The sequence below is a fragment of the Mustela nigripes genome, chromosome 16 (assembly GCF_022355385.1).
Source record: "Mustela nigripes isolate SB6536 chromosome 16, MUSNIG.SB6536, whole genome shotgun sequence".
NCBI lineage: Eukaryota > Metazoa > Chordata > Mammalia > Carnivora > Mustelidae > Mustela > Mustela nigripes.
The window spans coordinates 53,644,062-53,671,767 of record NC_081572.1 but is presented as its reverse complement, the minus strand read 5'-3'; the positions used below and the strand labels follow the sequence as shown (position 1 = coordinate 53,671,767).

The 27,706-nt window shown below is 47.9% G+C and overlaps 1 protein-coding gene across 5 annotated transcripts in view; it reads left to right on the top strand.

Annotated features, from left to right (window-relative positions):
• Window positions 1-27,706, top strand: part of ARHGAP44 (Rho GTPase activating protein 44) — a 164,197-nt gene that overhangs the window by 112,856 nt on the left and 23,635 nt on the right. For all 5 annotated transcript variants that reach the window (XM_059379536.1, XM_059379535.1, XM_059379533.1 and 2 more), the window contains exons 7-16: window positions 5,604-5,721; window positions 12,090-12,158; window positions 14,759-14,840; window positions 15,222-15,349; window positions 18,392-18,503; window positions 19,813-19,894; window positions 22,455-22,535; window positions 24,974-25,087; window positions 25,735-25,826; window positions 26,993-27,173. In XM_059379536.1, the coding sequence (XP_059235519.1) occupies window positions 5,604-5,721; window positions 12,090-12,158; window positions 14,759-14,840; window positions 15,222-15,349; window positions 18,392-18,503; window positions 19,813-19,894; window positions 22,455-22,535; window positions 24,974-25,087; window positions 25,735-25,826; window positions 26,993-27,173 (1,059 nt within the window). The remainder of the gene's footprint in view (window positions 1-5,603; window positions 5,722-12,089; window positions 12,159-14,758; window positions 14,841-15,221; window positions 15,350-18,391; window positions 18,504-19,812; window positions 19,895-22,454; window positions 22,536-24,973; window positions 25,088-25,734; window positions 25,827-26,992; window positions 27,174-27,706) is intronic.

The following is a 27,706-nucleotide window of genomic DNA, read 5'->3' as shown; positions in this document are numbered from 1 at the left end:
GTGCGTTTTTAATGGTGACACCAAGTGGCATATGGATTCTGAAAACCATAGAGAAGCATCGTGCGTTTTTAATGGTGACACCAAGTGGCATATGGATTCTGAAAACCATAGAGAAGCATCGTTAGGAACCCGTCTTCCACGATTTGAGGAACTGTTCCACATTCTCAGCTCATCATCTCTTGTATGCTGGGGTTTGGTCAGGACATCTCTACCTCCCCCATCCAAATTCTTACACTTCTAAACTTCAGCCAAGACCCTTGACAACCTTTGTCTTTTCGGAAGCCAACCCACCCAACTTCCTGCCTTTTCCCCAAACCTTCACTCTTCAGCCAACATGAGGACCGCGTCCCAAGAGACAGTAGTGAGAGTAAGACCAGATGCTATGCCATTGAATAGCAAGGAACACCAGCTGCTCTCCTGGATCAGAGGGTCCTTCCTGCCCTCCCCTCCACCCCACCCTGCTTCCCACCATGGTCAGTGTGTAGGTTCCATTCTTTGCAGGATCACCAAAACTTTCGTTAGTCCCTTTTTGTTGTTCCCAAGTTACACTCTGAAGAACTGCACGGTGTATTCCAGATGGAGACACGCTGTTGATCTGTGTGCCCGGATCCTTGAGTTGTACAAGAACTTGGGTGGATACTGTCAAACCCAACTCCTTTATCCAATGTGTAATTGGGTCTGAATCCAAGGTGTGTATTTGCCTCAATTCCAGTAGATCTGGCTTGTCTGTTTGGAAAGCCAATCATGCAAGCCTTACCATCCTCAGAGAAGACCAGAGTTTAGAAGTTGAGTAGAAGGAGGTAGATAAGGAGGCTGGAGGAAAAATTCAAGGAAGCTTTAAAGCTTTATGCTGAGTTAAAGATTGTGAATTGAATTGAATCGAATTGAATGATATACAAATGTCTTTTCTGGAATAGATTTGGTTTAGCAGTGGTTGCAGAAGGAGCTCCGTTTCCTCCCAAAGTCTGCCTCGATTTTTTGAGCGTGTATCTCAAGATCAGCCCTTCTGGATCCAGGACACTTTATGCTCCTGCTGAGCAGCTGTGGACTAAATTTCATCCTCCCTCCCCAAATTCACGTGTTGAAGTGCTAACCCACTCGTGTGACTCTATTTGGAGATAGGGCCTTTCAAAAGTAATTAAGGTTAAGTCCCGTCCTAAGGGTAGGGCCTTAATCTAGTTGGGTTGGGGGCCTTCTAAGAAGAGGAAGGGAGAGATTTCTTTCTCTTTGCACACTCACTCAGGGGAAAGGCCACGTGACCACAAGTGAGGAGGCAGCAAGAGAGCCTCCACCAGACCCAAACCCTGCCAGAAGCTCAGTCTGGGGCTTCCAGCCTCCAGAACTACCAGATAGCTCATTTCTGTTGCTTAAACCACACAGTCTGTGGTATATTGTCATGGCAGTCTGTGCAGATTAAGACACTTGCCTTCGGGATACCTGGGTGGCTCAGTCAATAAGTGTCTGCCTTCAGCTCAGGTCATGATCCCGGGGTCCTGGGATCGAGCCCTGCATCGGGCTTCCTGCTTGGCGGGAAGCCTGCTTCTCCCTCTGCCACTCCCTCTGCTTGTGTTCCCTCTCTTGCTGTGTCTCTCTGTCAAATAAATAAATAAAATCCTAAAAAAAAAAAAAAAAAGACATCTGCTTTCTTTGGAAGCAGGTGAACTAAGATAAATAAGATAGGAGAGTTGGGGGATGGAGACCAGGCAGCTCATGGAATTAAAGAAGTAGCTCATTAGGAGAGATTTAAGTGCATGGTGTCACCAGCTTCAAAGCTGTTCCTCACCTCCTACCTCTCCTACATACAGGCATCTTAGAGCCAGTCTTCACGGTCCCTTGGGCTTCTGTCTCCCCAGCATGAGACCTGTTTCCTTTGTTCCAGTTCTCAAAGTACAGAGGAGAGAGGCCATTTGTCTAGACTTTGCTTAGATGCCACTTCCTAGGCCTGTCAGTTGGTCACGGTGATGAAGGATGGGCGTGGGCTTGGCTTGCATCAGCGACCCCCGCCTGGGTCACTCACGGGGAGGGTCATGCAAAACTGGCAGCTTCTCGGGGCGCCTGGATGGCTCCATCGGTTAAGCGTCTGACTCTTGGTTTCAGCTCAGGTCCTGATCTCATGGGTCGTGAGATCAAGCCCTGCATCAGGCTCTGCGCTCAGTGGGAGTCTGTTTTGCTTGGATAGTCTTACAGTTTCTCCCTCTGCTCCTTCCCCTGTTCTCTTACTTTCTCTCTTTCTCTCCCAAATAAATAAATAAATCTTTAAAAATTAAAATTTTAAAAAGCCACTCTGGCAGCTCTCTTTGGCCCATATATCAGAGCAGGAGTAGGGCAGTGCCTCACTAACCGGAGGACGCCAATGACGGAGGGAAGCAGACAGGACAGATGAAATAATAAATGTCCGTCTAAAGGAACATTCCTGTTTGCCTTCCAAAAATTCTTCTCAACTTCCCAGTGCCCTGAACTCCTCTTGCCTTTGCCCTCTTGACCAGTTTCCTGATCCCTAAAATTCCATCCCTTTATTTCTGGCCCTTTTCTCTCCTCTAGGCTTCATTAAAGCTGGCTTTCTGTTTCCACCTCCCCCCCACGCCCAGACCCTATAGCAGCGGCATCTTTCCCAGCGAATAATGGTGTCATGCCAGAGCAGAACTTTCTTTTTGTTTTATTTAAATTCAATTAATTAACATCTAGTGTACTATTAGTTTCAGGGGTAGAGTTCAGGGATTCACCAGACGCATATAACACCCAGTGCTTATTACATCATGTGCCCTCCTTAATGCCCAGAACTTTCTGCTCCACAGATTTGAAAGCTCAGACTTTTTGGTCGAGCGAGAATCCCTGTTTCTTCTCTTGCCGGAGCAGGAAAGTGCTTGAGTTTATTGACAGAATGGATGTCTGACAAGGCCACTGTATCTTGAAATTCATGATTAGTGTCTCTTTCCCTAGCAGATTACTATCCATACACATTTTCCCGTGTTTTCCGTGCTGTTTTATTGTTTGATCTCCACTATCTGATTCCGCATCTTCTCACTATTTTATAATCTCAAAATTGGTTACTTCTCTCTTGCAAATAAGTTTCCCCATAAAGGGAGGGGAAGGATCTGTGTTTTTAAGCTACCAAAGTATTATCTAAGAGTTCAAATTTGGCGGTGGGGGAAATAGAGGGAAAAAGGAAAGAAAATAAAGGTAACTTGGGAAAATGTCTTCATGTTAATAGATACATATTAAGGATGTTTGGGTTTAAAGGATTAAGAATAATTGGGATATTAAAGGGATTAAGGACAATTGGGTTTAAAAAAAATCAAATCCAGATCTTCGAAGCCATAAAAAAATATCAGTGTCTGTGGTCACTGTATTTTTTTCCCACACGTATATTGGTTAGTTGTTTTTTCTTCAGATGGCATGAGCCACATGATAGTTTTAGCTTTTTTTATTTTTATTTTTATTTTTTTTAGTAGGTTCCACACCCAGCAAGGGGCTTGAACTCACGACCCTGAGATTCTAAGATCAAGAGCCGTGTGCTGCACCCACTAAGCCAGCCAGGCGCCCCTGAGCTTAATCTCATAATCTGCCATATTCGTGATCAGCGGTCTCCATTATAGCCATGGCGTCTCCTACTTTATTTGACCAAAAATCCCCACAACACCTTAATACTTCGAAGTGACTAAACCCTGGGAAGTTTATTAAATAGATCATGTCTGTTGGGCAAACTAAAAGAACCACCCAGGAAGTTTTACCAATCTGTATCTGTTAGTTCAGATTTTCCAACAACTTTGAATAGAATATTTCCTTTGCACTGAGGAATGGTTCGCAAGATGTGCATGTCCCTCTCTGGACCTTCCACCCAGCTTGACATCCTAAAGACCTTTTAAGTCATTTTCCCGTCAATGCATTTTTTTTTAAAGATTTTATTTATGTTTTTGACAAAGAGAGATCACAAGTAAACGGAAAGGCAGGCAGAGAGAGAAATAGGGAAGCAGGCTCCCTGCTGAGCAGAGAGCCCGACACGGGACTCGATCCCAGGACCCTGAGATCACGACCCGAGCCGAAGGCAGTGACTTAACCCACTGAGCCATCCAGGCGCCCCCATCAATGCATTTTTTAAACAAGATTTCATTTATTTCTTTGTTTAAAGCAAGTGCAAGCAGGGGCAGCGGGAGAGGGAGACTCTCAAACAGACTCCCGGGCGAGCACAGAGCCAGACCTGGGGCTCCATCTCAGGACCCTGAGATCATGACCTGAGCCGAGATCAAGAATTGGCAGCTTAATTTCTCTCTGTCAAATAAATAAATAAATAAAATCTTAAAAAAAAAAAAAAAAGAATTGGCAGCTTAACCAACCGAACCACCCAGGCACCTGCCCCATGCCTACCCCCGTGAATGCATTTTTTAAGTAACACAGACTCCTTTAGTTTGTTCTTTTATGTTAATAGCAAAGAGGACTTTCATTTCCCTTTCCTGTGTCGGAGTCTTATACTCTTCTGTTTGTCCCACGGAAACAAACTCAGAGAAAGAAGAAATCATGTAGAGAAACCACCTAGGGATTCTTGACTCTCAAAATGAGGGTTGCGTTGCACATTGTGCCTCTGAGATGGATGGTCTAAGAGCCAGACAAGGCCTATGGGGCCATCAGGTTCGGTCTGTATGCCACTGGCCTGCATGGTCTGTTGCCCAGTTGCATCAGGGGGGTTCATGTGATGGTTTCCAGCCTCTCTTGTCAGCGGAGGCGGGCCAGCCCCCACCCGCATCCCCTTCCCCTCACTGTCCCTCCAGCCTTCCCCGAGAGACCGCAGTCCATGTGGGCTGTGCTTCGTCATCCTGCTGTTTTCCTTAGGGCGGTGGAATGGTTGTGCATCTCGTGGCCCAGTTACAAGTAGGAAAATAAAGGGAGGACTAGTTTTTAAGATCCTGACTCCCCTGACTTCATGCTCTTACTCCCTGGCCCCTATAAGCCACTGAGTTCACAGACTCCTGGGCAGCAGGAACCTACAGCTCGTCCCGCTGCAGCTCCCGCTGCCTTGCGTCAGCAGAACCGTCGTCCTTCGGGGCCTGCTCTTGGTCATTCCCTGATAATGCCAGGGCCAACAGAAACATCTGTACTTCGCCACGAAACCTTTCCAAGCCACATCCTCCAACAGCTGCTGCTCTCCACGCAAAGGACAGACGTCGAAGGAAATACAAATGCGGTATCCGAACGTTGACTGGAAGCTTTTTTGTGCTGACCTGTGGAGATGTTGGCTTTCAGAGTCATTTCGATTCTCCTCTGCTTCTCCTCTCCCCTGGCACCCGTGACTGGCTGCAGCCAAATCGGCGAGTGTTCCCAGACTCAGAGCCCACGGGGCAGGCTGGGAGCTTCCAGGGAACACACAGACTGGGCCTTGGACAGAGCACCGGTGATGGCCACTGGGCCTCCATGTTCGGGAGAAACATTTCAGGGGACATGATGCCAAACTGGCCCATGGCTCCCCGCGCTGCTCCGTGTCCGGCCACAGCTGCCCCCTTTCTCCTGGGTAGTGTTTGCAACCTGCTCTCTTCTCCATGCCCCCACGGACTTCCCAGGGCTCTCCACCTGTCTCACCCCTCTCCTCTTTTTCTCCTGTTTTCCATCAGGTGGCAGCAGACTTCCAAGTCTTCAGGTCTGTCCAGCGGCTTACAGCCTGCGGGTGCCAAAGCTGATGCCCTCAGGGAAGAGATGGAGGAAGCTGCCAACAGAGTGGAGATTTGCAGGGTACCCCCTCTTCTCCCCCCGCTGTCTTTGCACCTCTCTATCGGGACAGATGGGGGAACCCCCACCCCATTCCACGCTTAAAACCTAAGCGTGAGCTCTGGTTGAGCAGAATGTCTCCGAGCTTGCCTGCGGGTATCTCCAGAGCCCGGGGTGAGCCCTAAGAGTTGAGGCTTTGAGGCAGCCTTGGGTGGGGGAGGGGGGGACAGCGGTGGATTAGCAACAGCGTTCCCGCATAGCGGGCACGGAGGACGTGGCCGTGGTGTCTCTGTGAAGCTTTTGTAAGGCACCTTCATCCCACAGAATGGGCTCTCGGCTGGATGGAACAGCTGAGAATTTAGACAGTAGACCAACCTTGACTCGCTGTCGATATCAAATTGTTTCTCTTTATGTTCACCTTGTAATATTTCCTGAGTCACTTGACCCATCTCCTGCCTCCTGGGACATTGTCAGCTGTGAAGCTGAAATGCTGACCAAGGAGATAGGGAAAAGACGAGTTCCCGCTTGTTCAGGGAGGAATGTCTCCTTCTAAGATATCCATGCCTCTGCCCTTGGGAATGTCAGAAGCCCTTTGTTACGTCTGCTCAGACGTTTCCCGTCTTCGCCACAAACGTTGTGTGGGCATAACTCGCAGGGCACACCGCTCGTGATACTCTGTGTAAGAACATCTGTATTCCACGCAGGTATGTCTGTTGTGGTTCGATCCACGGAGCAAGAGTATCTCATGTTTCTGGAAGCATGCTGTGTACCCACCTGTTGTCTTAATCTCATACGTTCTTGGTTTTTTGTTTTTTTAAGATTTTATTTTATTTATTTGAGAGAAAATGACCATGTGAGCGGGGAGAGAGGGAGGGAGATGCAGACTCCCTGCTGAGGAAGGAGCCCAGTGTGGGACTCGATCCCAGGACTCCAGGATCATGACCCAAGCCAAACGCAAATGCTTAACCAACTGAGCCCCCCTAGGAGCCCCTAATCTGATAATGGTTTTATAACAAGCGTTGCCACTTTGCATGAAGACATCTCTGTTCTTTGTGGCTTTTTCTAGTCTTGTCTGCTGGTCTTTTATAACCACACTGCACAGGGGGCTTCAACTTTGTGTTTGGATCACGTTCAGGGTCAGATAGGATCGCTCTCTGGAATTAGGAACCGTGACAGGTCGGTAAAGAATCCACGATCTCTCCGCCGACACTACCATGGACTCAAGCAAAGACTCCAAAATACTCCCCCAGGTCCCAAGGGTCATTGGGAGCTGAGCCAATTTGTCATTTGAACGGCTGTGTGAAGGGCACACAGCCAGCTGGTGGGGTTTGTGAAGTCTAACTCTCGTGCTGCTCTCACTTTGACTCTGTGCTATGTCTACGCATCATACCTCGGACTCGCATTCTTGAGTGAAGAGTCCCATTTCTTACACAATGATGCTGTGAAACAGACAAGAGACAGTGGCATCGGGGGGATGCTGGACATGAGTCTCCAAGTTCAATACCTTCATTGTCCTGTAGCTCTTTCCATGTGCTTTTCTTACCAAAAAACATGTTCGGTTCCCTTTCAGAGATTAAAAAAGTCATACATTTTGCCATCACCTGTGAAAAAGCATGAAAATATATCAAGAAGAAGCACCAGTAATTGTCCCCCACCCCATTCCTGCCCAGCAACCCATCTGTTTCCAGAGGATGGCCAGTTCCCCCTTTTCACCAGTATTTATTCAGAATTGTCGGGAACAGTGGCTCTCTGTTATGTGCCGTCTTATCTCTATGTTTCTGTGATTTTAATTTCCCTATTAGTAATGCTCAGTGGATCTTTGTGTCTATCGGATTTCCTGCAGATATGCATAGACATTCCCAGGTTGGCAAATTGCCCGTTTGTATGGGCAATTGGACCAACATTTCTGTTTTTCTTAAATATCAATTTGTATAAGTTCTCTGCATATCAGGAGTTGAACTTCCTTCTGTTTGTTGTGTTGCAGATCGTTTTTCCAGTCTGCTATTTGCCCCTTGGCTTTGTTTATATGCGTGTATTCCTTTGCACGGGAAACTATCCCAGGCATCTTCCACCTCAAGGTTAAAGTATCTGGTGTGGTCTGTGTTTTGAGTATTGGACATTCCAGAAAAGATGCGGTGGTATCTCGTTCTAAATTGCCCTTTGCAAATGACGTAAGATGATGAACATCTTTTCATATGCTTGTGTGCTGTCTGTATGTGTATATACATACACACACTTTGGTGATATGTCTGTTCAAGCCTTTTGCCCATTTTCAAATCGGGTTGTTATTTGGCATTGCGTCGTCTCATCTCCAAGTACTGGGGGAGTTTTTTCAGCTCTATTTCTGTAATTTTATTTCCAGCTTAATCCCACTGTGGTCAGGGAGCCAGCACTGTGTGATTTCAATTCTTTTAGATCTGTCAAAATGTGTTTTATGGCCCGTGATGTGATCTGTCTTAGTGGACATTCCTCGTGAGCTCGGGAAGAATGTGTATCCTGTTGTTGTTGGATGAAGGAGCCCATGGATGTCAGCTCTGTCTAGTTAATGGATGGCTGAGTTGAGCTCTGTCCATACTGCTGTTCTGCCTGCTGGATCTGTCCATTTCTGATCAGTTGCTGTTGAAGTCTCCAGCTATAATAGTAGATTCCTGTCTTTTTCTTTGTAGTCCTGTCACTTTTGCCTCATGTACTTTGATGCTCTGTTGTTCGGGGCACGCACATGAAGGATTGTTCCATCTTGTAGAATGACCCCTTTAGCATTAATGGTGTCCCTCTTTATCCCGATAACTTCTCTCACTCAGAATGCCTGTCTGGGGGACATATAGCCACTCCCCCTTTCTTTTGATTTGTGGTAATGGGGTATGTCTTTCTCCATCTTTTTACTTTTTATCTGTACATATCTTTATATTTAAAGTGGGTTTCTTATGACCCTCATATAGTTGGGCCTTGGTTTTTGATCCACTCTGACAACCTTTGTCTTTTCATTGGTTTATTTTCATTGTTTAAGTGATTATTGAATATAGTTAGATTCATATCTACCCTAATTGTTCCTGTTTTCTACTGGTTCCCCCTGTTCTTTAATACTATTTCTGCCTTCAGTTTTTCTGCCTTTGAGTTTTTACTTGAGCATTTTATATGGTTTTATTTTCACTCCTTTCTCAGTCTATCAATTATACTTTTGTTTAAAATGGTTTTTTAGTGGTTGCCTTAGAGTTTGCAATGTACATTCACAACGAATCCAGAACTGCCAGGGAATAGCTAGATGCTGTTTCGTTTATGGTGCGAGTATGTCTTAGTAACAAAATGTTCCTAGTTCCATCCACCAACTTGTGACTTGTAGGGAAGCAGACATAGCCACAGGTGTGTTTACATGAAGATATCCATGCATTCATGTGTATTTATCTGGATACATGGATACATTCACATAGATATGAATACAATGTTGCTACCATTCTGAAAAAAAGTATCGGTTCAGTTAAGAATAAAAGAAATAAAAGTTTTATTGTAGCTTCACTGCCGATTCTCTGATGTTCTTCCTTTCTTTGTGTAGGTCTGAGTTTCTGACTTATATATACTTTTTCATTCTCTCTTAAGAACTTTTTTTCCCTTAACATTTCTTATAAGATAGTCTACGGGCAACAAATTCTGTAAGTTTCTTCAAGTCCCTTTACAGGGTAATTCTGTAGGGAACAGAATTCTGGGTTGGTGGGATTTGTTTTTGTTTTTGTTTTTTCTTCTCAACGATTTTAAATATTTTACTCCATCTTCTTCTGACTTGCACAGTTTCTGAGGCAAGGATGGAAGTAAGTCTTACCTTTGGTCTTCTCCTCGCCAGTATATTTGAACTTATGGCTTCTTTGACTATTTCATTATTTTTGCTTTTCTGAAGTTTGAATATGATATGCCCAGGTGTCGTGTTTTTTTTCCTTCTTTAGCCAAAAGCCCTAATACCCCAAGTCATGATTATCTTGCTAATATTTTTAAACTTTAACTATAAGGAAATACATCACCAGAATTCATTTTAAACTGCAGAATTTATCCCAAAGAAACAAGCAAGAGATGGATACACACCTGTATAAATAAAGGCTTTTCAAGTGTTGTCATAATGAGAAATTAGAAACACAATATCCAGCAATAGACACACCATCCTTTCGTGAATTAAATATCATGTGCCCACTAGAAAGAATAGTTGTCTGGGGGGTAATGAGCTACAAAATCCGCTGGTCCCATTTTTGTAAACCAAGCAATCATACAAAACACATGACTGATAAAAATAGATACAGAGTGACCAGCCATCATGGTTTTTAGAGCTAGTCTCTAGTGTGGTGGGATGCAGGTGAAGCTGGTGATTTACGCTGCCTCTTTCTGAGTGTGGATTGGCCATCAAATCAAAAACAAATGATTGTTGCAGCACATTAAACTCTGGTGATTATTGATTTTTTTTTCTTTATAAAGAAAATTCACCAATGATTTAGAAACATGGAAATTGGACTTAGTTTCCACTTTTATTTCTGACTTGGAGTGCAGCTTACTTGTCAGTAAGATCGTAATCTAATTATAGCTTTCAAAAATCCTTTGGTGTTCCTGAGGGCACTCCCAGACGGTCTGTCTGCCTTTTCTAGGATCATCTTTTGGCAAAGCTCAAATGCTGAGTCACTGATGTCGTATTCAGTGTGACATTTAGTCCTTTAGGGGGTCCCTCCCTTTCCTCTGCCTGCTGAGCCATTTTGATCCTCTGGCTCTCTGTGTTTTCCCTGAGTTGACATATCTCCGTCATGACTGCTGCTGATGGATGTCCCCTGACCAAAGGTGCTGGGGTGGGGGTTGGCAGATGAACTCGATTCCTCTAGAACCTTTGCTAGATTCAGCAGCCCCACAGAGGCTTTTCTTTGCCAGGATGCTCTGGAGAGGGGGAGCTGAGACTTAGAACCCATTTAATTTCTCAGGAAAGTTATTGTTGCTAAGTCTGTGTTTCTCCTTCTGTTATATCAGCAGATGGTTATAAAGTCCTTACTAGTTTGTGAAATATGTTTCAGATGGTGGAGGATAGACAGTAGATAAGATCCTTGAACTCTCAGTAGCTACTCAACCAAAACTGGAAGTTGAGCACTTTACACCTAGAGAGTCCGATGAGAACTCTGAGTGACCTGTGCCTAGTGCCTAGACTGTTCCCAATGAATGTTAATTTATTTGCCCCCCCCAACCCCTCCTTCATTCTTTGAAGCTGGACCAAGTGTAGCATTGACTAATCTGTGCTTGAAGCTCTCTAGAGAACAGATTTCCCTTTTAACTCTGTTCCTTGGGTGCAGAAACTTCCACATGGTCTGCCTGTCAAGGATACCGGAAGAAGAAACAGACAGCTGCTCACATCCCAGTGCTCTCACTGCGGATAGTGTAATTGGCAGCTGGACAGGCTGAGGGTGGTGGGATTGGTGCAGAATGCTTGAAGTTTCCACACTTCAGGCTGTTGGTGAAGCATGAGGTTGCTTGCTTGAATCCTTCAGCATCTGGATCAGCTTTCTTGGGCTGTTCTCCTATTTTCCTCAACGTACCCATCACAGAGTCTTCTCTCGACTAAGCATCGCTTGTAAAGATCTCTCCTACCTAAGGCTCCCAGACAGGAAGGACCTTGAGAGCTCACCTGAGTTGTACAGACAAGGTCACACACATTGCATGCTAAAAATCGTGGTTAGTGACCAAGTCTGCACCCTTCTCAGAATGTACTTCTATCATACATCCCTATGGGTGTTTCTATGGAACTGAAACCCTTCTCCTCAGAGGAAGGCACATCCCAGATTCAGGTGCCACATAAAGTCATTGCCCCCGGTCCCACAGAGAGCCGGGTGGCGAAGGACAGTTAACACCATGAGATTTGCCTGGGGATTGACTCAATCCTGGTTTTTCCAAATTTCGAATCAGCTGCCCTCCTTTGAACCCGCACATCTGTCTTCGCCAACTTCCCCCAAATTGGTGCATTTCTGCCTCTTTCCCATATGCTTGTGATCGACCAGTCAGTTTTGGGGGGTGAAGAGAGCAAACCAGGAGAAGAGAGGGCGGGCCATTTTCAGGAGTGGTGACACTGGCTACGGAGATGCATGGAAGTAATTTGCACATCACTCCCCCGCACCAGCTTTCCTGACTCTGGATGTGGTTCATGTGTTACAATCCCTGGGGAGACGCCTGGCAGAGGTGCTCCTTCCACACTTACTCACTCTTTGGAGTAAGGGCTGGGAAACGCAGGAATGCCCATGAGAAAAGTCTTTGCCATGGCAGGAATCGTTAAAAATAAGGTTAAACAGCAGCAAAGGCTCTTCCTTCTAGATGTCTAGACTCACGTGTTAGCCGGTCAAGTGTTCTCTGTTTACCTTGGTTGTGCATTTTACCTTCCACAGGACCAGCTCTCGGCAGACATGTACAGTTTTGTGGCCAAAGAAATCGACTATGCAAACTACTTTCAAACGGTAAGGGTCTAGAACGGTAAGAGAAGGTCAGGTTCGCTCACAAGAGTCAGAGCGTGGACAGGAAGGAACGTGCCATGAAACCTAAAGGCCCTTGGAGCACGTCGTGGGAAAGAATATGGGATTTAACTCTTCTGTCTGTGATTAAGTCCCGTCTTCTATTTCTCCTTGTATGGATTTCTCTAAAAATCTAAGAATAAAACTGAACCCATCCATGAAGATGATAGCAGCCCCCGTGGTCTGTGGCCGTGGTTCTCAATTAGAGGGGATTTTGTCCACTACTCCAGTGGCTGCCTGGCCATGTCTGCAGGCATCTGTGGCCATCACCCCCAGCTGGGGGTGGGGAGGAGGTGCATCTGGGGAGGAGAGGTCAAGAGCGAGGCCAAGCATCCTCCAGTGCGTGGGACAGTCCCTCACAGCAAGGAATGACTCAGACCCAAATGTCACTCGGGCCAAGGTTACAAAAGCTGGGTCTGTCATAAACAAGGAAACTGGGGAGAAGAAGATAGCCCCGCCCCCAGCTCATAATTGTTTCTCATTTCGATTTTGGCCCAAGACAATGACAAGTAGGTAAACGATGATTAATGTGGCCTGTTCGCCTGTCTCTCATCGATGAAAGCAGATTTAGACCCGAGAGAAACAGGATCTGAGTCATCCGTACTCGAATGATCTGGTCCAAATAATTAAGACCCTGGCTCTCTACCAGGGTAAGTGCAAGGCAAGTCGAAAACAAAATAAAACAAAACCAGCGACAATTAACAAAAATTTTTTTTGAGAGAAAAAATATAAATTAAAAATCCAGTTAAGTTCATGTGCTTTTGAAGCTGGAGGCAAAAATTCAAACTTTAAATGATTGGAGAAGTGATGGGATGATAAGGAAGGTGAGGAAGAGAAATCCTGAAAGTTTTTCAATTGTAAGCACCCTGGGCCAGTAGCAGTCCCCGAACGCTGTGACCAGTGAGTGGTACAGACTTTCAGATGCGTTTCCTTCGATCCCCCAAAAAGAACCGATAAGCATTCCTTCCAGCCTGGAAAGTTTATTTTAAAATAATAGCACTTTCTCAAGTATATTCCATGGGGTATATTTACAGAGATAATATTTTAGAATTTCTGGAACTTAATGACATTTTTGACATTCCAAAACTTTCTTGGACTGCCTCCTTGCCATTCATGTACCGTTCTTTTTTTCAATGTTCTGATTTTTTTTTTTTTTAAATCTAATTCTTAACTAGTGTTTAGTTTTTACTTGGAGACAATAGTATCTGCTCTCCATGCCAACCATTTTTTTTTTATAATTTTTAATTTTTTTTATTAACTTATAATCTATTATTAGCCCCAGGGATACAGGTCTGTGAATCGCCAGGTTTTCACACTTCACAGCACTCACCATAGCACATACCCTCCCCAATGTCTATAACCCCACCACCCTCCCCCTACCCCCTCCCCTGGCAACCCTCAGTTTTTGTGAGATTAAGAGTCTATTTTGGTTTGTCTCCCTCCCGATCCCATCTTGTTTCATTTATTCCTTTCCTACCCCCAAACCCCGCATGCCTCTCAATTTCCTCATGTCAGGAAGATCATATGTTAATTGTCTTTCTCTCATTGACTTATTATGCTAAGCTTAATACCCTCTAGTTCCATCCATGTCATCCCAAACGTGCCAACCATTTCAATGGAGAGATTCGCTCCGCTTTCCTTCAGGTGCACCGAGTTGCAGGGTGAGGGGTGTCTCAGAACAGAAATGGCAGGACTCTTGCTTACCCGGGTCCATCTGTTCTTGTTAACATTTCAGCAGCTGTGTCATTAGCAGAATGGTCAGAATAGGTAAATTTGAAAGAATTTGGGTTTTAGGGCTGCATCACGGAGCCGGAGCCGTTGTACATGAGCCCAGGGTCCTTGAGGATTTTGGACCAAGCCCCACGGTTTCCAATCAGTCATATATTGAACTCACTTTGCAGAAACCAAGATATATACAGCCTAGCATTCAGCTCTGTCATCTAGGCAAATGAATTAAAAAAAAAAAAAAAAAAAAGATTTATTTAGAGAGCAAGCGAGTGGAGTGTGCATGCTCCGGGGTGGGGGGCAGGGAGGAGAGAAGAGAGACTGCCAAGCAGAGTCCTCGCGGAACCCAACATGGGGCTCAATCCCAGGGCCCTGAGATCATAGTCTGAGCTGAGACCAAGAGTCAGATGCTTCACCGACAGACTGATTTCTAACTGTGTCCCCATTTATATACTCCTGTTGCCCTCCTCTTGGTTGCCTTTGCTTTGAGGATGGGGTGTGAGGCAAGGTGGGGTCCTGGTGGAGGCAAGCTGTCTGTGTAAGACACCAGGGCCCTGGGGTGGTCCCCCTTGTCCTGGTGTAAGACACACAGGCCCTGGGGTGACTCTCCTGCCTCCCAAATGTCTCCTTGAGGGTATGGACTCCTTTGCCTGCTCTGAGGAGGAGGCAAGCTCGAGCCCTCATTTGGGGTGGCCTGAGAGAGAGCAGGGTGAGGTGAGGAAGAGGGAACACCTTCACGCAGAGCCCCCCCACAGTGGGGTACAACAGCTGTGCTCCCCACGCTCCTGCAATGGGTAATGCTCCCCCTTGTGTCTCCTCAGCTCATCGAAGTGCAGGCTGAGTACCACAGGAAGTCCCTGGCGCTTTTGCAGGCCGTGTTGCCTCAGATAAAAGCACAACAGGGTAAGTGCAGACCTTCCCTGGAGCGGGGAGGTGGGTGAGGCCAATTGCCTGCCGGGATGAGTACCCCCGGGTCTCCTCCAGCCCCACCAACGAGCCTCCAGAACTTTCCACACTGGTTCTTTGAGCCAGCACACCCACATACACACTGCCCACCCCCCCAGGGGTAAGTTGGGGGGTGTATGTGGAGGTGTGTGGTTGCGTATCCATATGAAGCCCAGCAGGTCCCCGCGTTGCTCACTCCCCAGCTGTCTGCCCCACCCAGGCTCTTCCCTCCTCCCCAGACCACAAGAATGGAGACTGAACTGGGCCTCTGTGTCTTTGGGAGTCAGGCACAAGTGCCCATCACTAACTGATGGGCCCCTCTCTCGCTTCCCCGCTCAGAGGCCTGGGTGGAGAAGCCCTCTTTCGGGAAGCCTCTGGAGGAGCACCTCACCATCAGCGGCCGGGAGATTGCCTTCCCCATCGAGGCCTGCGTGACGATGCTTCTTGAGTGTGGGATGCAGGAGGAGGTAGGACTGGGGACCGCTGCACCCAGCCCCGAGCAGGTGCCCTGCTCCGGGCCATAGAGCCTGTGGGACTCTCCTTCCCTCCCTGGCCCCCACCAACCCAGACCTGTCGCGATACGGGACAGCTCCCCATCCTGCAGCACACACATTGGTCCCGCTCTGTTACTCGAGCTTTCACTTGTCGGGGGGAGGAGGATTGTGCGAAGCTGATACCACTGGCCCCTGAGAAACTTCTGGCCCCGCTCCAGCCATTCTGTCTTCATATTTAACAGGTTGAGGCCAGACCGCTGCTCCTCCCTCCCTCTCCCCTCCTGTTCTCTTCTTTTTCTGCCCCATCCTCTGCCTTTTCCTTCTTTGCTTGATTAATTCCATTTTAAAAATAGACCTTTTAACCTTTCTGATCGTGACTCTTCGAGAGGATCCTGAAAACAGGATTGATATTGACAGGGACAAGCCCTTCTTAAGAGCCACATGTAAAGAAGTCTATGGCAAATGGGCGACTCTTGTTTTATTGGCGTGTAAACCATTTCCTGGGAGATGGAGCTTGCGCTTGGTTTCTTCTCTAGGCGCTTTTGAAATCTTTGGTCCATCTTCCTTTGATCTGATCGATATTCACTTAGGGTGGGCCATGCATTTGCTGCTGAGCAAAGTATACACGTGGCTTATGAACTTGCTGGGGGGGGGGCACGTGTCTAGCCTCTATCTAACACAACTGATTAATTCAGATTTAGTCTTTACGTGGGCCCTGGGTCACGTGTGACAAACCGAGCTCTGCACCAGAGAAGGAAACCAGTGATCGTCCAAATGCATGTCGGCCGCCGCCTCTGTGCCAGGCGTGTCCACATGCGGGCTCTTCCCAAGGGATGGGATAAATGTGGGGTTTTGGGACCACGTTTTAAGCGCCGGGCATTCTCGTGTCTGTTACTGGTTACTAGGTGTGGAGATCGTTACAGTCCCTGAGCCAGAGCCTTATGGAGGGAGGTGAACTGGGCCTCCCCTCACCCCATCGCTTTTTAAAATTGTGGAAAAACTGCAACACATAAAGATGAAATAATGAGCCTCATCACCTAGATTATGGACCGCCCTGCTTCCCCTCTGCCTCCATTCCTGTCCCCCAATGCCTGCCTTGGATAACTAGAAGCCAGTCCCAGACACTGTGTCATTTCATCTGTAATACTTGAGTATGTTTCTCTAAAAGATAGGGAATAGATTGTAATTATATATAATATCGAACATAAAAGCACTGTGTACAAAACGGAAACATAATATGTTCGTGTCTTCAAATATCATCAACGGGCTCTTTCTCCCTCTCCCTACACACCCCTTCTTTTTGCTTTTCCCTACTTTGTACCAGCTTTTCTCCTTGTAGTAACAGAAATGCTCAGGTTGTCCCTAGCCTGGGGAAAAAAATAGCTTTTTTTCCAATCCAACTACAACCTCATACTCCTTCCCCAGCTCTTCGGTTTTGTTCCTGCCTTGACTCCCCAGTTCCCCTCTCTCTCCTGCCAGCAGTTTGGGATTGCCAGCACCATCAACCCATCCCTGCCCTCAGGGAGCTTTTGGGTCCTTCCCCCTCCTCTGGGCTCCACTCCCATGTGTGCCACCATTTTTTCAATATGCACCCACAGATTTTCCTCGGACACCCCCAAACTGCACTCACTAGCTGTTTTAAGAAGCTCCTCCTCCTCCTCTTGGATTTTATCTGTCACTCAGTGAAATGGCCTTCTCAGTGACATGGTCAAAAGTCTACAGGCTGTTTGACAGCCCTACTCACTTCTCTTGGGCAGTATCTGTCACCAGGTGCCATTGCATTTGGTTTCCTCCACGACAGTGGCGTGGTTCTATGAGAATCCAACCCACCGCTTTGGTACCTGCTGTCGCTTGCTCTCGGGCACAGCAGCCTTGGTCATGCACTCGTCCAAACATATTTATGGAGCTTCCTCCCATATAGGGACGGAGAGAGCTCTGGACATCTACTCAGAATGGAGCTAACCATCTTAACAGGCCAAACACTCTGTATTCCAGACCAGGAACATATTCTTTGGAAGAAACTCAGAGATCCACATGGTGGCCACAAAAGGTCGAACGTGCAAGGACTGTTCTGCAGAATGCCAGGAGCTGAGAAGGCGAAACCAATCAGTAGCTCTTGGGTCATGCCTAATTCACCTGTGGCTTGAGGGTTCCCTTCTGACTCTGACCTGCGTTTGTGTGGTCAGTGTACCCGTCTTCTCTCTCTCTTCAGAGCTCACTTGTGTGCAAGGGACAGTGGTTCGCTTGGAAGCCATGATAAGGATTCAGAAGTAATTTTAAGAATGAAACACGGAAAAAAAAAAAAAAAAGAATGAAACCTGGCAGGGCACCTGGGTGGCTCAATCATTAAGCATCCGCCCTCAGTTCAGGTCATGGTCCCAGGGTCTGGCATCGGGCTCCCTGCTCCACGGGAAGGCTGCTTCTTCCTCTGCCGCTCCTCCTGCTTGTGTTCCTTCTCTTGCTGTGTCTGTCAAATAAATAAATAAAATATTTTTTAAAATAAAGAATGAAACACGGAGGGGCTGATGGAAGCATTGCTCCCTAACAAACCACCCCTAGTTTGCCGGTCCCCTGAGGACATAGACTTGGTCTCTAGAAGTAGAGGCCTGCATCTCCCAGGACACACACACGCTCTCGCCCTGTAGAGCTTTTCCCATCCAGCTTCCTACAGCCCCGTGTCTGACCAGGTGTTGGCCGACTTCCCCAACATCTCTCCGGATCACACCAGAAGTGGCAGTGCCCGAGGTTCATTCATCCCGCAGATGCTTAGTGAACCAGAACAAGGCGCCACCCCGCCCCAGGCACTGGGGACACCGCAGTGGGTGAAGCCCGGTTCTCGCTCAAAAGTTGCTTCCGTGTAGAAGAGGGGACGTTTAGAGAGCGGGCAGCTGCCGTGCTGGGAAAATGGATCAAGGTCATCTGGGAGGGAGGGAGCGGGGAGGCCGCGTGCGAGTTGGTCTTGCTCGTGGGCCTTCGCGCGGCAGGGCTGTGCGCTGACCCTCTGTGCTGTTGCAGGGGCTCTTCCGTGTGGCGCCGTCTGCCTCCAAGCTGAAGAAGCTGAAAGCTGCCCTAGACTGCTGTGTGGTGGACGTGCAGGAGTACTCAGCAGACCCCCACGCGATCGCAGGTGGGCGCCTCCGCCGCTTTGTGAGGGGCCCCCAGTGCTGGAGACGCTCAAGAGGAAGGGAGCGTGACCCCGTGACCCTAGAGGCAGCGGCTTCCCAGCATGCATCAGATACATCCGGGGAGGGCATGTGGTCATATGACTCTCAAGCCAGCGCATGCGTCCGATGTATCTGGCAGAAAGGGGCGTGGTCACATAACGCTAGGGCCAGCACCTTCTCAGCAGGTGTCACATACATCCGGGGAGGGCGTGTGGTCACATGATCCTCAAGCCAGTGTACGTGTCGGATGTATCTGGGGGAGGGCATGCAGTCACATGACCCTGGAACCAGCAGCTTCCTAATATGTGTCAGTAGCTTCCTAACGTGTGCAGAAGGGCGCATGGTCATGTGATCCTCGAGCCAGCGGCTTCCCAGCATGCATCAGATGTATCCAGGGAAGGGCGCGTGGTCTCATGACCCTGGAGCCAGCCAGCCAGCGCACCTCTCAGATGTATCCGGGGAAGGGTGCATGGTCACGTGATCCTAGAGCCCCCGGCTTCCCAGCTTGCATCAGATGTAATGGGGGGAGGGGAGCAGGGAGAGTATGTGGCCATGTGACCTTCAAGCCAGCCACTTCCCAGTGAGCATCAGATGTATCCAGGGAAGGGCATGGGGTCTCTGGACCTTCGAGCCAGTGCATATGTCAGATGTATCCAGGGAAGCGTGCATAGTCATGTGATCCTCGAGCCAGCAGCTTCCCAGCATGCATTCCACATATCGGGGAAGGGCACGTAGTCATGTGACCCTCATGCCACAGCTTCCTAACGTGTCAGATGCATTCGCAGAAGGGCGCATTGTCATGTGACCCTTGAGCCAGTGGTTTTCCGGCATGCGTCGCGTGTATACTGGGAAGGGCGTGCAGTCATGTGACCCTCGAGCCAGCCGCTTCCTGGCTTGGATCAGATGTATCCAGGGAAGGGTGTGTGCTCACGTGACCCTCACGCCAGCGGCTTCCCCGCATGTATCCGCTGTGTCCACCTGAGGCTCAGTTTTACGCCTGGTTGCTGGGGCCCGGTGAGGAGAGATCTTCCCAGTGTGCGGAGAGACAGTGAGGTGATGGTGGGAAATAGGGAGAAACCAACGTGATTGGCAGTGCAGGCCCCACTGCTGTGCCAGAACCTCCGAGTCGTACACGTGGGAAACCACCGTTCGCGGTGTGGGGATCAGGGGAGCCCGTCCCCAGACGGACCACCCCCACGGGTGACGCCCGCTGGTAGGACCCATCTTTGCCAGCGTCAAGTGGCTCAGAGCCATTATTGTGTCCGTGTCCAGGAGCTTTGAAATCTTACCTCCGAGAGTTGCCGGAACCTCTGATGACCTTTGAACTCTATGACGAGTGGATTCAGGCTTCCAAGTGAGTACGCCGCGTCTTGAAGTGTGTGGTTGGGTAGGGTTATTTGCAAGGATTTGTTGAAATGACCTCTGATCTTAGGGCTCCGCTTCTTGGCATATATGGTGGAGAAGTGCTCGTGCTCGTACCCAGAGAAGCGAGTACAAGGACACCGATGCCGATGTCATTTGGAATAGGAAAAGCCTGGATGTTGTTAAAGCTGTATTGGTTGGGGACCAGGGGCATGAGTAAATAAATCACGGCGTATTTACACTGTGGCATACTCTGGAACGCTGGAAAACCCTGGTGGAGCTATTCCTGCTAACACAAAAAGATGGGGAGACTTACTTTTTAGTTAAATAAAACAAGTTAACAAGGACACATATAATATCCTGTTTTGCTTTTTTAAAACAGAACACACTCAAAACCCTGTAATTGCAGGAGTGCCTCTATATATGCATGAGTGCATAGAAGGTTCTGAAAGGGCTCACACAAGCAGATCATCATGATTCCTTCTGAAGAGAAGCACAGAACAAGGGGAGGGTCACAGGGTCTTGACTCTTACTTGTACTCGTTAAAAAGATGTTAATCATGGCCCATTAATGGCTAATATAAAAACTTGACATCTGGTCCGCAGGGTGCCCGAGATGGGACATGATTTCTAGAGCTCTCTCGTAGCAGGTTTTGTCTCAAGGCACAGCCAGCTTAGGCCCTCAGTAGGAATGCTCGAGTACATATGTGCGTCTGTAGGTCCTGCAGCTGACCTCCGAGAGAAGGCTCTGTGTGTGGCGTTAGAGAAAGGAAGCTAGCTCCCATCGTGTGGTGGGGCACTGTTTTTTTGTGGGTTCTTTTGTGTGTTTTTTTCCCAAGGTGGAGTAGAGGCTACGCATCGGAAAAGCCTGGCCATTTACCTGGCATGCTTGCATCTCCTGGTGGAGCGTGGGTGTGAGCTCCGTGATGATATTGACCATGAGCGATGCCTCTGTCCAGTGTTTATTAGGGACTTGTCACTGCTCTGATCTCATTAGGTGCTTTCAACTCATTTAATTGTTACAGGAACGAACCCTTTGAAGGCAGGTTATGCTGTGCTCCCTAGCTTACAGGTGAGGAAGACAGGTCCTAGAGCAGGTGTGTCACCAGGTTACCTGCCATCTAATAAATGACAGAATGAGGAGTCGAGTCCAGGGGATCTGGCCTGGAACCCACGTGCCTACCTATGGCACTTCGCGTCTCTCTAGAGCCCCTCAGTGGTCCTAGCGATGAAGAGAAATGAGAGCGTAACTGCTGATGGAAACCATCCCTTTTATTTCTGGACTGTATACTCGATCTTGATGCTAGAGGAGCCAGAGAAGGGAGAACAGCCGGGGCATCGGGATCTAGCCAAGTCCTGGCAGCATCTGCCCTTTCCCCTCAGGTGCTGATTTTAAAGCTTGAGATCAACCAGACCCTCTGCTGAGCCCTTCATACAGAGTCCCCTTTGTACTGCTCGTGCTGACTCTGGGTGGGAGGTCGTCCTGTGAGCCCATTTTACAGATGAGGAGAGCGAGGTTATGGAGAGTCGGTAGTTGGCACATGATCATGGGCAGGATGGAGCTGGGTCTTTAATGGCTTCCCTGTACCAAACCCTCCTTGTCCAGCCTTTGGTCAAATTGAAGCCACTTCACAAATACGATCTGTTAACCTCTCCGTTTCTAAGTGGCTCATTTGATTTGCACTTCACAGTCCTAGGAAAAGTGTGTTTTGGAGGATGGTTACCCCTTCTCAAAGCTGAACTGAGGGAAAAGAGAGATTTTTCTCCCCTTGGCCAGGATCTGTGGATGGACCTGTGGGTACACAGTAATGACGTGTGTGGGTGCTGGTCACCACCCTGCCTCGGGCCCCAGGTTAAGGGCTCACAGCTGAGCGCTCACCCTGCCAGTGTTTTTCTGGAGAAGATTCTTTGAGCAGAAAGACCTTCCTAACCATGTATGCCTTGTAGATTTTCACGAAAAGCATATAAAAAATGTAGTCCTATAAGTAATCTCTTTTAATTCCTAGTGGCCTTATTAAAAAATAGATCAAAGTAAAAACCCTTGGAGCAGACCTTTTGCAGAGGGGACAGTCTTTGGTTCATGGAAATCATCCATCTCTGAGTTAGATCTTGAAGGTCAGATTTTCTTATGTGTATATCGAGATCATGTAATGTACTGATTCAAAGGTATTTTTTGAGCACCTGTGATGTGTCAGATGCCAAGGAACTTTAAATACCATTTATTGAATAGACAACAGGCTGCCCCCTGGTGTGAAAGTGGGTTGAGCTCTCTTGACTGGTATGTCGTATCCTGGTTTCTGTGCTGGAATCTTCCTCCTGACAACTCCACAGCCCTGCATTCACCTGAGACCTGTGGCACGTACCACGGCAGTTTGCAGGGCAAGACAGGGGCCACAGAAAGGGAAATAGGTGTCACTCAGCACTTGGCTGATAATGGCTCACTGGTATGGTCATTCGCAATGTTGGCTTCTCATTCTTTGGCTGGTTAGTACGATTTCCAGTGAGATCTCATCAATCCCTGCTCAACCAGCGGCTTTCCTCTTTATTCTCCAGTATTCAGGAGCAAGACAAGAGGCTTCAGGCTCTGTGGAATGCTTGTGAAAAGTTGCCCAAGGCCAATCACAACAACATCCGGTAAGTGGACGGATCCTAGAGACCCGGGGTCAGGGTTATTTAAGCCGCACACACACAGTTTCCTGGCAAAAGGTCGTGGTAACTGGCATGCGCGGCATTTTAGGGGGCACCGATCTTGGTTAACACACATGGTCTCCTTTGAGCCTCAGACGACCCTGCGAGGTTGTTAATTACTATATTGACAAGGACAGAATGGAAAGCGCTATGTGACTCTGGAAAATCGTTGGCTAATTCAGTTGAGTTCTCAGATGTGTAAGAAGCAAAGATAAATGCAAGGTATTTTTAAGATATTGTGGGTTTATCTTTTTAAGGTTTTTTTAATTTATTCATTTGAGAATGAGCACATGAGTCGGGGGGGAGGCTCAAAGGGAGGGGAGAAGGAGACCTCCCCCTGAGCAGGGAGCCTGATGTGAGGCTCGATCCCAGGACCCCGGCAGGCAGACGCCCAACCAACGGAGCCAGTCCGGCTCCGCGATATTGTGGGTTTATTGTAAAGATAAGTGTTCAGGCACAGCTGGGAGAGGCTGAGCAAGGCTGGAGCTGCTTGGCGGAAGTGTCCTTGAGCTCGTCTACAGGGAGAAGGAGCCAGAAGAGTACCTTCTCGTGCTCCACCGTTCACCGCCTCTGGCCCACACATCTCTCTCTCTCTCTCTCTCTCACTTTTCTTCCTCCGCCCACCCCTGGATTTTACTTCCCGCTCCTCTACAGATCTTTTCTGCACCTTCACACTCTCTGCTTCCTCTTCCTTCAGCTTGCCGGCACCACTCCTAGCCCTGCCACCCCCCTCCATGCTTCCCTACACGCAGACTCCCAGCTTCAGCCCCTGTTGCCATCTGCCCGAGTCTTTCTGCTTCCCCGTTCAAAATTCTAGCAGCCGACGGTATGGTGGGCCCTTGAGAAATTAAACATAGAATTACCATCCGATCCGGCCACGCCACTTCTGGGTATATATAGACCCAGGAGATGGGAAAGCAGGGACTTGATACTTGTACGCTCCTGTGTGTGACAGAATCACTCGTAATAGCCGAGAGGTGAAAACAGCCCAAACGGCCATCACTGGGCGAGTAAACAAAATATATATATGACGCAATACTCAAGGACATGGTGCTAAATGAAAGAAGCCAGACCCAGAAGGACAGATACTGTATGATTCCACGTCCGTGTGGAACCTGGAGTTGGCACATTCACAGAGACAGAAGGGGTGAGGGAGCAGGGGCTGGGGGAGGGGAGCACGGGTTGGGAGGAGAGTGTTTGATTTGTATAGAGAGTCTGTTCTAGAAGCTGAAAAGGATCTGGAGATGGATGGCATGACGGTTCCGTACAGTGTGAAAGTCCTTCGTGCTACTGACTGTAATGCCGCCATCCACTTAAGAGTGATTAAAGTAGTAATCTTTATGTATGTTTTGCAATTTAAAAAAATTCCCAAGAGCGATTTACCGTACGGCTTCCTCAGGAGTTCCTTGAGCTGTAATTCACATAACATCGTGTCCTTTTAAAGTGCGCGATGTAGCGGTCGTATGTGTGTAGGGTTGCATGACTGTCATCACTGACTTTAGATCACGTTCCTCACCACACAAAGGAACGCTGTTCCCGTTAGCAGTCACTCCCCCATCCCGGCCCCTGGCAGACACGAATCCACCTTTTCCATCTCTGCAAATTTGTCCCTGCTGAACATTTCACCCGGGTGGACTCCTACAACATGTGGTCTTTTATGTCTGGCTTATTTCACTTAGGATGATGTCCTCAAGTTTCATCCATGCGGGAGCATGTGTCAATATCTTGTTTCTTTCCGTGGGTGAATAGTATTCCATTGTATGGCTGGACCATGTTTTATTTATCCTTTCCTCCTTTGTGGGCATTTTTGGATGGTCTGCACTTTCTGCCTGGCTTGCATAACACTGCTGTGATAAACATTTGTGTGCAAGTTTGTGTGGGGGCAAATTCCTCTTGGGTAGGTCTCTGGGAGTGCATTGTTGGCTCATGTGCTGAATCTATGTTTAGCTTTTTTTTCCATTAGCTCTCAAAGCCCCACGGAGGTTAATCCCGGGAGGACACCACCCCTAGCTTATAGAGCTTCCTGCTGATGACACCTGGACACTTCATTCCTCATGTCTGCACCCAGGGAGGGTAGCAGGTGACTGAGGTTTGAAAAGAAGGAGGGGCTTCGGTCTCTAGACACTGAGTCAGAAGGAAAGATGGGGAATTTCTCTGGCCAGGGTTCACTGATACAGATGTTGACATGTAGCAGAATGAGATCAGAGTATGTTTTTCAAGCATTCTCATGGCTTGGCACGTTACTCGTCTTCGTTGTAATGCGGGATGTATGCGTCTCTTCGTCCGCAAGATAGGCTGCAGTGAGAGAAATTTTTGCCCTCTGCTGGTGAAACGTCGCTGGGGTTGAGCCCAAGTCAAACCTGGTGCTTCTGTCTTCCTTTCAGATACTTGATCAAATTTTTATCCAAGCTATCAGAATATCAAGATGTGAACAAGATGACTCCCAGTAACATGGCAATTGTGTTAGGACCCAACCTCTTGTGGCCGCAAGCGGAAGGGTGAGTGCACAGGGAGGAACTTGCATGGGGTAGCATATGGGCAGGACAGCCAGGGCCCCAGATAAACAGTAGGCCTCTTTTATTTGTCAAGTCCTATTTCTCTCTTGGCCTGCTCATGTTTTAGGTGCAAGAGAAGACCCAGAATTCTACAGATCTTTCTCATTGATAGTCAGAGCTGCAGGCCTGCAGCGAGGGTCTTCTCTGAGCTAATCTAAGTCCGCAGTGGGCCAGGCAAGTTCCTTCTGGGCCTTCCTGATGGTCCATGAAGAGCAGACATCCCAGAATCTGGATGCCAGGGACGGAGGGCCGTCCCGAAAGGGAGAACAGTTGGAAAGCGGATGAGTCTGGCAGTTGTGAGAATCACTCCTCACAATGAAAGCTGCCTAATACTTGGTGATTTGGGTGATTCCATGTATATTACTCATTTACATATCTCCTTAAGGAGGCCTTCTCTGGCTACCCCATTCTGTAGAAGAGAGAGAGAGGTTCAGAAAGGTGAAGTGTCCCTCTGAAGGAAAAGCATACTCTTAGCCCTAGGTCGGAAGGCTTAAGGTCAGGGGCCGTTCCTGGGCTGTGAGGCCAGGCGTGCCTCTCTGCTACCTCTGCTGGTAACTTGGTCCTGCCCTCTCTCTGCTCTGTGCTCGCAGGAACATCACAGAGATGATGACGACGGTTTCACTGCAGATTGTTGGGATCATCGAGCCCATCATCCAGCATGCAGACTGGTTCTTCCCTGGGGGTATGTGGTGGCATTGAGATCCAGGGGTGGGAGAGTCGGGGAAAGAATAAGAGTATTACTGGGAGTTCAGAACTTTGCAATCAAAGGCGTTTATAATTAATCTTCCTGCACATCTGCATGAGTCATGGTAGCTTCTTACCGTCTAATACCTGACTGAGCGACATTCTGGCCACAGGATGGACACTGCTTGCACTAACCATGTTTGTGGATTTTACTGGTCTAAGATCCACACCGTGGTGTCTTCAAATCTACAGATCGTGAAATGCTGGAGCAGAAAGGAAAGAGAGCTCGCCTGCTCTCAGAGACACCACATAAACCTGAGATGGGTGTGGTGGGAGGATGAAATGTTAACCGTTCTGAGCCCTGTCCATCAGAGGCAATCAGTCAGAGCTGATCTAACAGGGAGGAAGATGCATCTTCTTTCCTTGGTTCAGGTGTTTTGACCATGAACGCTCTTCACTTTTAATGTCCTAAGAGTTCTGTTGTTGACACAGCTGGGTGAGGGTGGGAGATCAGGATAAAGAAGTAAAGGAAGTAGGAGTGTAAGGCGTAATTCTGAGAGTTTGCACGTGAGCAGACTCATTTGCCATTGCAGGTGCATAGGTTGTGGCCAGGAGGGAAAGGGATACTTCCGAGTGTCACTTGACAGCCAACAGTCATAGTGACCTTGGTGAAATCTCTAGTTTCCAGTCCTTTTTAACGTTTTCTTTTTGGTTTTCCAGAAAGGTAATGTCATCACCTATAAATAATATTGCCTCTTACTTAATTTTCTTGTCTTACTCCATTGGCCAGCACTTCTCCAATAGTGTTAAATAACAGTGGTGGGAGTGGGTCTTGCCCTTTTTCCTGATTTGATTAAGACTGCTCTGCCTTTTTCAGAAAGTACCCACCTGTTCCTCTTTACCTAAATTTTTTTTAATCATAAAAAGAAATTGTTTTATTTAATATTAATGCTATTAATGTGATAGGTGAGCACTGGTGTTCACCTGCTAATATGATGAATTATATTAGGATGAATTCGTATTAACAGGTGACCTAATCTTGAACCACAGGACACCATTTTCTACAGGTAAAGTGGAGAGGACAGGCCACGCGTGGTCATCTCTCTCCTGGCCAGGAAGGGTGTGACCAATAAATCGCATACACCCATTCTCTCTTCCCTGCAGAGATAGAGTTCAACATCACGGGGAATTACGGGAGTCCCGTACACGTGAACCACAACGCCAACTACAGCTCAATGCCCTCCCCAGACATGGATCCCGCGGACCGGCGCCAGCCCGAGCAGGCCCGCCGGCCCCTCAGCGTCGCCACGGATAATATGATGCTGGAGTTTTACAAAAAGGATGGGTATGAACCAGTGTCCCTTTGTCAGTGTTGGGGGGGCAGAAGGGGGAGAGGTGGGGGGTTATCTCCAGCCCGGATTGCCGGGATTAGGCTGCACTCTCTGCAGTGGTATAGGCGATTTGTAGCAAATAAGCTGTCGCCTCCTCCTCTGTGTTTGCTCTGGACTGTTGTGACTGAGTCCCTTAGCTTGCTTCCCTGGCTCTAGGGGCAGAGGTAAGTGCAGACTTATGAGCTGATGGCTGTGATCCGTACTGATTACTTTTCATCACAAGGAAAAAAAAAAGTTGACCAACAAAGGGAATTTAAAGAAATAGGTGAATACTTTTTTTTCACTCAAAATGTATGAACATGTGTCAGTTGTCAAATCCCACATGGTTTTCACCGATGATGGCCCTGCTCCTTCCCGTTCTTGAGCAACGCTCGGGCGTAAGCCTATCCTCGAACCGTAGCTGAATGTTTTATCTTCAGAACTTGTCAGGTTCAGTCTCCCTGAAACAGAGAGCAGACCTAACCTTGAAGCAAGAATGTAAAATTCC